We start from the raw sequence: 13,804 nt of genomic DNA on the forward strand, positions 1-13,804 counted from the left end.
ACACAGTAATAAACAGAAATAATGTAACCAACAGCTGAAAAACAAACAATGGAAGAAAATACTACATGGAAGAAGCAGTAAAAAGCAGCAATTACTGAATCAGGAAGGCGGGTGGAGAGATTAAAAAATGGGAAACACTTTGGGTTAATATTTTGATATTAAAGTCCTGAAGAACCCAACAAGCATGAAATAGCCTGGGATCTGCTTGATTTTAATCCTTTTATTTTCAAGACACAGATTTCAGTTTGCCCAGGTTTCCAAATGAGTTTAGGATGGCACTCTAAATTGACTAATGAACAACACAGTGCCACACAAAGTAGTAAAAAAACCCAACCCTAATATTTGGAAAAGAACTGTGTGTATTATTCTGATTTGTGTATAAACTGGTTGTTTCCTAGCTGTTCAACAAACGTGACCTAGACTGGCTGTGATTGCTGAAGTTCAGCCAGCTTGACTGCACTGGCTCCCATTTTAAAGTTACATTTTGGGAGCCCAATGAGTGAGTGAGTTGTGTGAATCTGTCACTATGTCAAAAAAAATTCCTCTTCCTCTTCTCTATCTGCCTAGCTAGGATTACCTGTTCACCTTTACATTTCACAATATGCTCACAGGCAAAATTCTTCAAAATTTCAGGCACTGAATCTGCTTTTACCCCAAACTGGCATTTGGGAACCTACTTCATCTTTTTAAAAAATTTTTAAACAATTTTATTTATTGAAAGAAAAAAACAAAGTTAAAAACATTTACATTCATTTTACATGCATCATTACATACATCTTACATACCTCCTTTCGCATTCAGCTTCAACTTTCACTCTCGTAAGGTCATAATAATAAAAAACTAAACAAAACGATAGTCATCATACTTCAACTCAACATAATCTCCCTCCACCACCCTCCACCCACCACATGTGCTAGACTTCCAATCACGTAATCCATACTTATCTTTCCTCTCTATTAATATCTTTTGCATATTATTTCCTTTATGCATATTTCTTCTCTTTTCATTCCAATATACTTTATAACTTATACAATCAACTTTAACTATTACATCATATTTTTAATTCATCCTCTATTTTCTTATCTTACTGATTTCTGATTACTTCATCTTTTTTATCATATATGTGTGAATTGTGATTGTACTGCTGTTGTGATCCTATCCTGAACCAAATGAATCCTTACCCAACAGTTGAAAACTAACATTTTTAATGGATGTTCAGAATTCTATGTCAGACTTTTGTAAAGTCTGATAAAGGTAAAGATTAAATACTCTCCCTGAAACCATTAAATTGAACTAGCATGGACAATGCGAATGTCGTTTTGATTTGCAAGGGTATAGCTGGCAGTCCATTTGATAAGGATAGGATTGTCCAATAGGATAGTCATGCCATACTAAAAGCATTATTTGTGCTCACCCTCCTTCCCAATCTTGTGTAAGACGAGAGGACTGGAAAAGGGGGGGGGGCTGAGTCTGCATTTCCTAATTTTACGGAAACACATGTGGCATGAGCAAGGTACTAAGGTAACCCAGTCAGATGGATGGGGTACTTTTATTATCATTATCATTATTATTCGGCTCTAGATTGGGGTTGTGAAGAGAGGGAAACAGCTGCAATGAGTATTATTTTGTAATGGCATAGCAAACTACAGAATTTTGTTTTTTTAAGCACCTATGTCTCACTTGCAAAAACACTGCTGATTTAGTGTCTAAATGTGGTTAAGTTCACCTTCATCTGCACTTCAAGTCAGTTAAAGTAGTGTTTCTTACTATGATGCTGAAATTGGGGTGTTTTTTTAAAAAAAAACACCCAACAACAATTCTGCCTTGATTTCAAAGTTAAGATTATAATGTTCTAATATAAGCAGAAGCACTGTGAAACGAAGCATTACCTGGTAAATGAGCTCTTCAGCAATTTACCTTCCCTCAACATACAAAAGATTGGCATAGAGGACTTCATGAAGTAGACACATGGTCTAGGACCTGAACAACTGCAGCTAGTTCTATACATCTAACAAAAGTTTGGATTTGTGCTCAAGTACTCCCTTTCCATGCTTTATTGTAAGCTTGGTTTGAAACTTCTGAGTTCTAAAGTAGTCTTTATATGGTACTGGGGATTGCAAGTCAAAGAAAAACAAGCCAAATTCCATTGGATATGCCCAAAGCCTTGAATACACTTAAATGCAACTCTCTAGATCCTGACCACCATTCTGCCTAATTGTGTTTTAGATTAAACCGCTTTGGTTTCTGCTTTCTTATGAAGGAAATGAATTGTCTCAACACAAATGCCCTTAGCCATCAGTTGCCCAATATGCAAGCCAAGTGACACCATAAGATTACTTTCTGCCAAGTGTTTTTCACTGAGATTTCATCTTCAGATTTCTCATGGATCCAAATAATTTTACTTAATTACACAAGTTTCATTCACACTACAGGCAAAGACTGGTTTACGCTTCTCCAATGTGTGCAACTGTAAACATGCACGTGGCCCAAACCTGGAAATGTCCCAAAAAGGGGTGGAATGGGGCAGCCTTAAGTGGGCCCCAGTGACACACGTGGGGGTCCAGAATAACCCCTGTGCAAATCGGTTGCTGCCTCTACTGTCTTGTGCTTATATTTAGGTGATGTTTTATGGATACAGTATTATCTGTTGCAATAGTGGTAATGATCTGAAAGCTTTGCTCACTGTGGATGTCATTGCATGAGGTGAACCAGTAAAGCTATGTTCCCATGAAATAAGATCTACTTATATTTGCTGTGATCTGGATTTAGGGGGGGGGAGAGGGTAATAGAAGTAGTGGCACCTCCTGGAATGCTGGAGTCCAATTTTGGGAGAATGATTCTGGGGCATCTAAGGCATCCAAAAAATTAAAGATGAAGAAGCTTCCCTACCATTGTAATTAATTCCTACACTCTACTTCTGGTTTTTAATATCTAGCTGCTGATCCATAAATGGGTCAATTTACTTACACCATGAATGTTCAGTTCATAGAATAATTATTCTTCACCAAAAGCTTCTAATAGAAGTTGGGCAACATCCAGTATGCAAGGGGACACCTTTCTTCTACAGCTCCCTTCCCACAAATGCTAAAATATCCTCCTCCCCGCCCCTCACAGCTAATACTGGGGGCTTACAGGGGGAGAAGGAATCTGTTGTGCCAACAGTATCTTTCAGTTGTGGACAGCTATTGTTAGATTTCACCCCAGGTATACCGCTTGACAATCATCCTCAATAGGTTTATTGACCAGCTCAATAAATTAAAATGTTATAGAATTAAGATTTCCTTGAATCATGGAACTGGAAGGGACCCTTTGGGGCATCTAGTCCAGGCATGGCCAAACTTGGCCTCCAGCTGTTTTGGAACTACAATTCCCACCATCCCTGATAACTGGTCCTGTTAGCTAAGGATGAGGGGAGTTGTAGCCCCCAAATAGCTGTAGGGCCAAGATTGACCATGCCTGATCTAGCCCAACCCCTCCAATGGAATCTCAATAATCCTAACCTGAACCTTTAAAACAGTGCCCCTCAGCACAAAATCCTCCAATTCTTCCCTTGCTTATAATATACTGTACTTGCCTTTAATCTTCCCACTACTACCTTTAAAACAGTGCCCCTCAGCACAAAATCCTCCAATTCTTCCCTTGCTTATAATATACTTGCCTTTAATCTTCCCACTACTACCATACCACCTTCTTTTTATTCCTTCTTTGCACCCCACCCAAGCACAGCCATAAATAGCTCTCTAATGATGCCTTATTGCTACTCCCCTTAACACTTTACTTTGGAAGGAATAAACACTACAATGACCAACCACAGATTACTAACTGCTGAAGCAAAAGAAACCGTTGGAGCAGGCATGGCCCAACTTGGTCCTCCAGCTGTTAGCTGGTCCTGTTAGCTAGGGATGATGAGAGTTGTGGTCCCAAAACAGCTGGAGGGCCAAGTTTGGTCATGCCTGGAGTTTAGAGCAAACATCTGACACTCATGGATTGCAATACAATTTGAGCAGCAGCTTACCAAATTCCCTCTGCCCTGTTTTGTAAATGAGGTCAAATTAATATAGAGCCATTTTATGCACACATTCGAAGCTACATCTATAACTACTATTCAGTCTCGTAGGCATTTGACAACTCCCCTCTATAACTACTATTCAGTCTCGTAGGCATTTGACAACTCCCCGCTCCAATAATTTATTTCTTGGCAGTTCTCAAATTTTATTTCAAACATAGTTATTTCCATACGCTTATCATGCATCCTGTGTTGCTATACATCAAGTCAATTTACAGTAAGAATAGTCAATGTCTTAAAAGTATTTCAGACACTCATTCTTCCAATAAAGCAAACAAGAGATGCTCGTTAACCTAGTCAAACTGCAGTCTTACCTGATTTAGTATCTACTCATGGGTGTGGGTGAAAGGAGACACATGAAAATCCAGAAATGAGTGGAACTTGCAACAGGAAGACCAAGCAACAGATAGTTGACACTGCAGCCACCCAAACTGCACATGCCTTTTGTTCCTTCATTCTCCTTAGACAAATCTTTCTTACATCCTACATTTGTAATTAGTGTTGACACCAAATTTGCTGAAGGAAACTCTCCTTCAAATTTTAACAAGTTTACCACAAATATTGTAAGGATATACAAATATGCATTTGATGGGAGATTGAACATTTTCAATCTGAAAGTATATGACAGGTACCAGCAGTAGGTTTGACAGTTATCACTGTGCAATGTAGTTAAGTCTTATGTGGACTTGAAGCAAGGATTTTTATTTTGCTGTCAAAACTCCATTCTAAATTCAAATGCTTAAATGTTGGATGTCAGCACTGTTCCAGTTCTATTGCCATCTTTTAAATCCCTTCTTTTTACAGTATGTTGAATGAACAGAAATGTATCTTATGCAAACAGATGTCAATGATGCTATATTTGCAGCATCAACACCATCTTAAGCTATGTCATCATTTATTAAAAGACCACATCACTTCAGTCACTTTAACCCTCAACAGGCACTCATATGGTTGTATTTGTCAATATCTGCTGCATATGTTAAAACAATCTCCTGGAGATTGTCACGAAGAGTCGGACACGACTAAACGACTAAACAACAACAACAAAGCATGAGCTTTTATAGACAAGAGCCTACTTCTTCAAAAGTACTATATACTCTTGATATTCCCCAGCAGGACTCTTGCTATATTTAAGATCCATTTCGCACACCACAGTAATTGCACAATGTAATGCCATGACACATCTATTTAGGGCTGCAGGAAACTAGAGCTACAGAATACTCAACATCCAGCTTTTCCATCCAACCCTCATTTCAATTCAATAGGCACGGAGTAATTTAGAAGTTAGGAAAAAGTTATACCAACACACCAAGAGAGTATATCCAAAAGAAAAAAGTTACAAAAGACCCAACTTTACTTCCAGTTCTATTTCTTAAGAGATTCTAGTCAAATTCAAGCCACACCATTTACGGTCTCTTTTCAAATTTCACTTACAAATACACACACAACATAATTTGGTTACTCACATTTCCCATGTATTCTGAAAGCAGATCTTGCAAGGCTTGTCGCACTGCATTACACTCAGCAACTATGCGTTCCCGTCGGTCATCACGTGTGCAGGATGAGTCAGCCATTAGGGCTGCACCACTAATGATGCTCTCCAGGCGCTCTTCCAGGGAAGGCCTAAAACGCTCCTCACTGAAGTTCAAAGGATCCACAATGATTTGTTTCTGGCAGGAAGAAAAAGTTATAAACTCCAAGTAAGTGCCATACTACTCTGGGTCAGTTTGATGAACACAGCTGAGAAATATTAGGAAATGCAACTCATACTTTTGACATCAAGCACGTTACCAAGTTTCCTCTTTTCAACCTATGCAGGGCTAAAATCTTCCTTGGACTAAAGAGAACAAAGTAGTACATTAAACTCAATTCCTTCCGGCTTAAAAGCCTTTTTAACAGAGTTTGCAACAGTATAGTTTATACCAAGTTAAACTACAGCAGGGATTCCACTTCAATCTTTTTCATGTTAACATGAATCTTTTTCATTAACATGTTAAAAAGGATCTTCAGACAAAGCGTTACAATTTGTCAACTCTCCAATATTTTCAGTGTTTAATCCTTTTAGGGATTCTGTTACACAGTAGCACAGCCACTGAAAAGGGTTTTTGACCACTACTGAAAAGGGTTTTTGACCACTACTAACAGCACAATTCAATACATGTCTACTCAGAAGTCCCACAGAGTTCAATGAGGTTTACTCTCAGGTAAGAGAGTGCAAAATCACAGCCTAAATTTTACTTTACAAAGGAATGGACCCAAGACCAAGAATTTCACATATAATGCAATTTCACTTGGGTTGAGGACTGCCATAAGAAGGCTGTTGAGGGTTTTAAAAATTACACTAGCACTTAGTAGTGAGCCTGGAATATATTTGCAGCCAGAGAAGACAAATGAGATTGGATTTAATAGGCTGGTTAACCTTTCTATGCCAGAGCTTCCTAGAAGATGTAGAGGAAGCCTCAAACAGGGATGAGGACAGGAAAGGCTGGATGGTATTGACAGGAACACAGAGAAGACATAGAAATGCTGATCAGGGTATGATACAGGGTAGGCAACCCATTTTTGCTGGCCTTGGTAGACAGGAAAAGTTTGTGTTTGCTATGACCCAAAGATGTCTGGGATATTGAACCCCTATGTAATTGTGGGGTGACAAAATTCCCTGCTCATTTCAAATCTGTGAAGGTGGCTTATCCCTGTTGCACTAAGCCCAAGAGCAATTCTGAAAGGAACCTGATGCCTTACTGCTTTTCAAATACCTCCAAAAGCCAGTTCTGGATCAAGGAGTCCCAGTTCTTCTCTATGGTCTGGGGCAGGCATAGGCAAACTTGGCCCGCCAGATGTTTTGGGACTACAACTCCCATCATCCCTGACCACTGGTCCTGTTAGCTAGGGATTGTATGAGTTGTAGTCCCAAAACATCTGGAGGGCCGCGTTTGCCTATGCCTGGTCTGGGGAAAGGGGTGGAGATTCTGACACTGAACTCATGTCAGAGGCACTTTTATTTCTGCCCCTTGCAAAAGTGGATTAAGGAAATGGATCCAAGGAGACAAATCTGGAAAGCTGAAATGCAAGGTGGGGGTAGTAGCAGCCTATGCAAAAGCTGGATGAAACCAGTACAGAGCTAAAAGGAGACAAGAGTCAAAGCTGGGGGGACAGGACGGGACGGGACGGGACTGTGAAGTAACTTATTCACACAGGACTGAGGAAGAAGAGAAGACCTTGTCAAGAAAAGAGCAGATAGGTTGCATTTCACATATTCACTTAAATAGGGGAAATATTCTGTTTCAAATCTCCAGCTTTCCTATCAGGTCATGGTGAAAGTCGAGAAAAGTGAGTTTATGTCCTAATTTCAGCCCTGTTTTGAATGAAGCTAAGCATCGAATCTTACTGCCACCCCCTAACAGTTCTCTGAAAATAACCATGCCAAAAGAAGGAAGGTAGCTTATCTAGAGCTAAGTACCAGTCTTGCCAACTACACATCTCCAGATGTTTAAGCAGTCATGTAATCAACTGTGTGTGCACTCATGGTGCCCAAGTGTATCTACAGAAATGTACATTTATCACCATATTCACACAGATGGTACAGATGTTTACAAATCTGTTAGTTTCTGAATAGCCATGTGTAAACCAAGGATACGGTTACTCATCACCCTCAGGAGATCTGTTTCTAGGTAACTTACGACCAACTGTCTATGAAAAGGGAACATACATTTCCCCCCTGCAAAATGCAGTACTTACATCAAAGTTGTTAAGTGCATACGCCAATTCTCCGCCACCGCTCTGGTGCTGAACAGAGTCTTCAGAAGCTGTTGCCTGGGCTGCATTAGAGATTCCTGTGACTGCCTGCTGCAGCTGCTTGTAGATCAAATCCCTGTTGGCTTTGTAAGCAGCTACATCTGGGTGCTGTAGACATGCTTGAGAAGCAGTGTAAAGTATAGGAATATTTTTCTGAAGGATTCCTCTGGCTGCTGCCATCTGATCACGATGGCCAATATCTTTTAATTCCTGCAGAGAATATTTCAAATAGCAAGATGTGTTAAGAGATAAATATGATGCAGGTCAGCACTTAAGACTCCCCCATAACTAACAGAGCATTGCATATTGTTCCCTTTGAACAAGTAGTGTAATAGCATAACATTCATCAAGAAGTATATCAAACTACAAGGCTTCTAAGACATGATTATGTTGCAACAGTAGAATCCTGAAAGTTTAGGTTTCATTAATAGAAGTTCAGGTAATTAGAAAACTTCTAGACAGCAGAGAGAAGTATGAGCAAGAGTCTCACAAGTTTTATCAGAAGCTTCAAATAGTAAAGCAGTAAAGTCTCAGTCAAGCCTCTTATGGTTTCAAATCTTAATTATACATGTACACAATATTCTCTCAGACCATGATATGTACTCACTGAAGCTTAAAATTCTGCAGAAAACCAACACACACCACCACCACCTCCAGAGAGCTAGCTGCTATTTTGTTGTTGTTTGAGAAGAATAGTACTGTAGCTAAGTTGTAACTTGAAGAAAGGGCAGATTGGAATACAGAACTCTCCTCTATATTTTGCTAATGATGTTCAAGTGGCTGTAAATAGGCCCAAGGAATTGGAAGTTGTATGAAAACTGAATGTAATTTTCTTTGCCTACTCTGGAACTTAACTTCTAAGGATTCTGCCCCACAACATTTCCAGCAACTGTCTTGGAGGTATACATAGATGTGATTCCTTCTCCAATCTTAAACCAAAGGAAAACAGATTCTTATTATGAACCAATTCCTGAGACTGGCACTTCAATTTAAAATAAATAGAACTTCCGTTGAGAGTGATGGCAGTCACTTCCAGGGAGCTTGCTACATGGAGATTTCGATGCATGTAGCAGCAAAAGTCCTGCACACTAGCTAATCACTTAGGCAGCTGAAACCATTAAAAACATACTAAAGGACAGCCTTTGGATCAACTCATCAGCACTCACAACTCCCTCCCTTAATTTTTAACTGTGGATTTATAGGGACTTGTCCTTAAATTCTATGGAATGGGTTTCAGAGCCATTTCACGGCAAACTGACTGACCCAACACAACTTTTTGTCCATGGGCCCAACCCTACTGGTAACATACAGTATAGGCAGCCAGTGAAGATCCTGCCAAATAGGTATTCTATGTCTGCACACCAAAATGTCAGTTGGTATTCTGGTGGTAGCATTCTGCACTAGCGGCAATTTCCTGACCATCTTCAAAAATAGCCCTGTGTAGAGAGCATTACAGAAGTCAAGATGGGAGATTGCCAGAATATGCATAACTATAGCTAGGCTATCCCTATGCAAGAACAGTTGTAGCTGATGAAGCAGACAAGGCTGGAAATGGGAATGGGCACTCCTTGGCACAGAAGCCAATTGAGCCTCATATGACAGAGATAGCTCTAGAAGTGTCTCCAGACAATGGGTAAGATTCACCTAACAAGTCCCATCCGCAGAAGCCCTGCTTGCATAATGGGTTCTCCCCCCCCCTCTCCCCTGAAAAAACTAGATCAGGGTTATGTGTTGGGAGAATGAGATGCAGAGGGGGGAGGGGGGATTGTTTCCTCTGGCAGGCTGAAATACTTGCACTGGCGGAACGGTCAGAAGACTGTGATATTGAATTCCTCCCATTGTACCTACAACTCCACCCAGAAGAGGCTGAACATCCATTTCCTGGACATGAAAGCCACCCACCCACAGTCCTTAAAAGTATTTATAGCATTGCAATCTTGTGATTCTGTTACAAATACTGTCAGATACTATACCAGTAAATAAAGCAACCATATCTTTCAAAACATGCAAAGTTACTATACCTGCTGTCTTTTGCCTGCCATTATATTAAGCTTATCCACCTCTGGTTTAAGAGCTTTGTACTGTATTCCTAAATCTTGTTCAGTACCAGCATTTCTTAGTTTCATGATGCCTTCTTCTACCTAGAAGATTAAATCAGATTTTGAACTATATGGACTATACAACTTTTAAAAATGTAATACAGATTCTGTAGAAGTAGTACCAGTAACTTCCAAGAGTACCTAAGCAGTAGTAATCTGTTGGGCTCCTCCAACCCCCAACAAAACAGGCATGCAATCTGAATGACAATGTAACCTGCCTGTTTTAATGGCATATAGCTCTAGCCTGACTTTACATAGCAATACTTAGTCCACTGGCCAAAATGTAAGCCAAGAATTGTATATGGGGTCATATCACAGAGGAAGATCTGTTAGTCTATCTAATCCAGGGGTAAGCAACCTTTTTCACCCGTGGGCCGATCCACCGTCCCTCAGACCATGGGGTGAGCCGGACTATATTTTTTTTGGGGAAAACCGAACGAATTCCTATGCCCCACAAATAACCCAGAGATGCATTTTAAATAAAAGGACACATTGTACTCATGTAAAAACACGCTGATTCCTGGACCGTCCGTGGGCTGGATTTAGAAGGCGATTGGGCCGCATCCGGCCCCCGGGCCTTAGGTTGCCTACGCCTGATCTAATGCATCAATGTGTTTTCAACAGTGCTTATCCAGATGTTACTAGGAAGCCCATTAGCAGAGGAATGAAGGCAAAAGCACTCCTCTACTGCAGTCCCTTCTTCCCTGCTATTCCAAAAAACTATTGTGAACAACTTTAATAATAAGCAAATTAAAAAGAGACAGAAAGTTTCAGTTGAGTCACTACTTACAACTTTAAGTTGAACAAGCAGTTTGTACACATCTGCCATATCAGCCAAAATGAGCAGCCGGGTGACAGCTGATAGGAGGGCACGGGCTGCTCTCACCATGTTCCCCCGTTTCACAGAAGAACATGGGTCATCAGCAAATTCTCCAGAGGCACTCTTCATCAAGTCTCCTATGTACACAAAGTTAGCAAAAAAGGGGTTACATTTCTTCAGTCTTTCCAATTATCACTGGATGAGGTAGTTTACACTTCCTATGGCAGTAAATGAATATGTAGAAGCAGCACTATTTTCTTACAAAACTGGCAGAATCCTAATAAATATCTATTGCAATTATGCAAATAGCTGTAAATTGCCAGGAGAGACATTCCATCCTATTAAAATTAATTAAAATAAATCCAACCTTCTGAAATATATATATTGCACTGGATATTTTTTCCAGAGACGGGAGATAGAGATATTTCTTTCAATTAAAATAAAATTTCTCAAATCAGAGAATTTGGTATCATGCTCTTGAAAGAGAGGTCAAGGTAATTATCAGAAAATTGTAAAGTTGAGATCTCATTTTACAAAGGGCTATTATTATTTATTAAATTTATTAGTTGCTTTTTCTGCCACTCAAAGCAACTTACAATATTTTAAGCAAAAAACACATACATACAGTGGTACCTCGACTTACGAATGACTCGACAGCCAAATTTTTCGACTTACGAATGGGGGTAATGGCCGCGCGCTTACGAATGTCTTGACATCCGGAAAAAAACTGTGGCGGTTTTAGATAGGGATTTTTCGACTTGCAAATTTTTAGATAGGGTTGCTTCGACTTACAAATTTATCAGTTTTCAATGCATTCCTATGGGAAATCGTGTTTCCAATGGCATTCTTCGACTTACGAATTTTTCGACTTACGAAGGTGCCTTCGGAACGGATTAAATTTGTAAGTCGAGGCACCACTGTACATACATTAAAACCAATATTTAAAAAAACTCTAGATCAAAAAAATCCCACCCATGCAAAAAGGCTGTCAATAGTTAAAAGCCTGATTAAAAAGGAATGTTTTTGGCAGGTTCCTAATTTTATTAGTATTAATAATATGTAACAATGGTGCACACGGAGCCTCCTTGGGGAGAGCACTCCATAAGCAGTGAGCCACCACTGAAAAGACAAATACTTATGTTGCTACCCTCCAGACCTCCCACGGAATGGTCTCAGATTAGAATTGCAGGGTTCATGTCAGTTCATAAGGAGAGAGCGGTCCTTGAGGTACTGCTGCCCTAAACCACATAAGACTTAATAGATCAAAATCAGCACTTGTGGCCAGAAACTAAGTGGTAGCTAGTGCAGTGGTCTGGATTGGTGTTATGTGCTCAGATCATTTTACCCCAGTGTCTGCTGAATTCTGTACCAGCTACGGTTTCTGACGTACAACACACTAAAGTGATCTAATCTAGAGATTACCAGAGGGTAGGCAACATAAATTAGGCCATCCCTGTCCAGATAGGGCAGCAGTGGTGAACCTATGGCATGCATGTCAGAGTGGGCACTCACGAGCCCTCTCTGCGGGCACACGAGCCATTGGCCCAGCAAGCACAGTGGCCATCCGCTCCCCCCACGCCAGTGCGGGTGGGAAGCGCTTCTTAGAGTGTGCTCTGCCCACAGTGGCGGGGGGGGGGGGGAGTTTTGTTGGGTGGGCACGCCGCTGTGAGCAGTAAAAGTTCCATAGAACGTGTGTTATGTGAAGTGAAGTTCCGTGCCCGTGAACCAGCTGGCGGTGTGCTGTTGGTGAGTTGGAGGCGCATGTTTGCTGCACTGATGTGAGCGATTTGCAGCGTCTTTTAGTGGTGTTAGTTATTTTCTGCATTCCCCCTAAAAAAGCTCCAGATCCCTGCACAATCCCCCCGCCCAAAAACACTTCAACAACTTTGCCGTGTTGGCACTTTGTGAAAAATAAGTGGGGTTTTGCTTGCAATTTGAGCACTTAAGTCTCTAAAAGGCTCGTCACCACTAAGATAGGGGCATAGTTGGGCTTCTAGGTGAAGCTGATGGAAGGGACTCAGCATCACTGAGGCCTCAAGCTACGTACCTGCTCCTTCAGAGGGAGTGCAACCCCATCAAGAGCAGGAAACTTCCCCATCATCAGGTCTATGGAACCACCCGCTAACAACAGTGCCTCGGTCTTAAATAGATTGAGCTTCAGTTTATTTAAGTTTATTTTAGAAGCAGAATTTTAGTATCTTGTCTTATTGAAGATGAAATTGGCATTCCACAAAGCCACTTGGGTGACTGTGGGTCAATCACTATCTCTCAGACTAACCTACCTCACAGGATTATTGTAAGGATAAGTAGAAGTTGGCTACTTCTACATGCCACCTTGAGCTCCGTGGAGGAAGGGCAACATTAAAATGAAATACATCTGTAAATAAAACCAGTGCAATTAAGTACTTAAAATTGGCTTCTTTCTCATAATCAAAGGAATGGAAAGTGGCCTTTAAATATGTGCATGTATTGAGAGGCAGGCTACTAGTTTTTGTAACTAATAACTTCAGTGAACTAATTCTCAGGGCTGGGACAGTCATAGCAATTCAGCTCCCCATCACAATGTAGTGTTACAACATACCTTGTTTGCGAACATCTTCCACCGCTGCCACCAGCTCTTCTTTAAGAAACTGGCTCTCCTTTGCAATTTTGTCCCCTTTCTCCAGGAAGTTCTCTGTTGCCTGCTCAACTGATGCAGCTAGAACATGAGCCTTTTTAGATCGACCTCTTTTTTTGTTGGAGGGACCCTTGTTACTGGTATTAACCAGTGTTGTAACCTGGAAAGCAGCATCGCACGGGACATATTATTAGTTGACAAACTATAAGAACCTTCTCTGCTAATATGGATCCAGATTTATTTGTTGGACAAGCATCACAATTCAAGCAAGATCGACTGCATTTTAATTAAACAACACATCAAGCTAAAAGAGTCTGTTAAGTTTAAAATAATTTTATGTCAAACAGTTAAGCAGCTGAAACATTAGTTGCTGATTAGGAGTGTAGACTTTAATGCAAATCTCAGTT

The 13,804-nt window shown here is 40.5% G+C and overlaps 1 protein-coding gene across 5 annotated transcripts in view; it reads right to left on the minus strand.

The window, feature by feature from the left end:
- Nucleotides 1–13,804, minus strand: part of CTNNA1 (catenin alpha 1) — a 68,721-nt gene that overhangs the window by 42,025 nt on the left and 12,892 nt on the right. For all 5 annotated transcript variants that reach the window (XM_035110170.3, XM_035110169.3, XM_088665548.1 and 2 more), the window contains exons 3-7: nucleotides 13,362–13,557; nucleotides 10,751–10,917; nucleotides 9,883–10,002; nucleotides 7,805–8,071; nucleotides 5,533–5,736 (exon numbers count right to left, since the gene is read on the minus strand). In XM_035110170.3, coding sequence (XP_034966061.1) covers nucleotides 5,533–5,736; nucleotides 7,805–8,071; nucleotides 9,883–10,002; nucleotides 10,751–10,917; nucleotides 13,362–13,557 — 954 coding nt within the window. The remainder of the gene's footprint in view (nucleotides 1–5,532; nucleotides 5,737–7,804; nucleotides 8,072–9,882; nucleotides 10,003–10,750; nucleotides 10,918–13,361; nucleotides 13,558–13,804) is intronic.

This window comes from Zootoca vivipara, chromosome 3, assembly GCF_965207765.1.
Source record: "Zootoca vivipara chromosome 3, rZooViv2.hap1.1, whole genome shotgun sequence".
Lineage (NCBI taxonomy): Eukaryota > Metazoa > Chordata > Lepidosauria > Squamata > Lacertidae > Zootoca > Zootoca vivipara.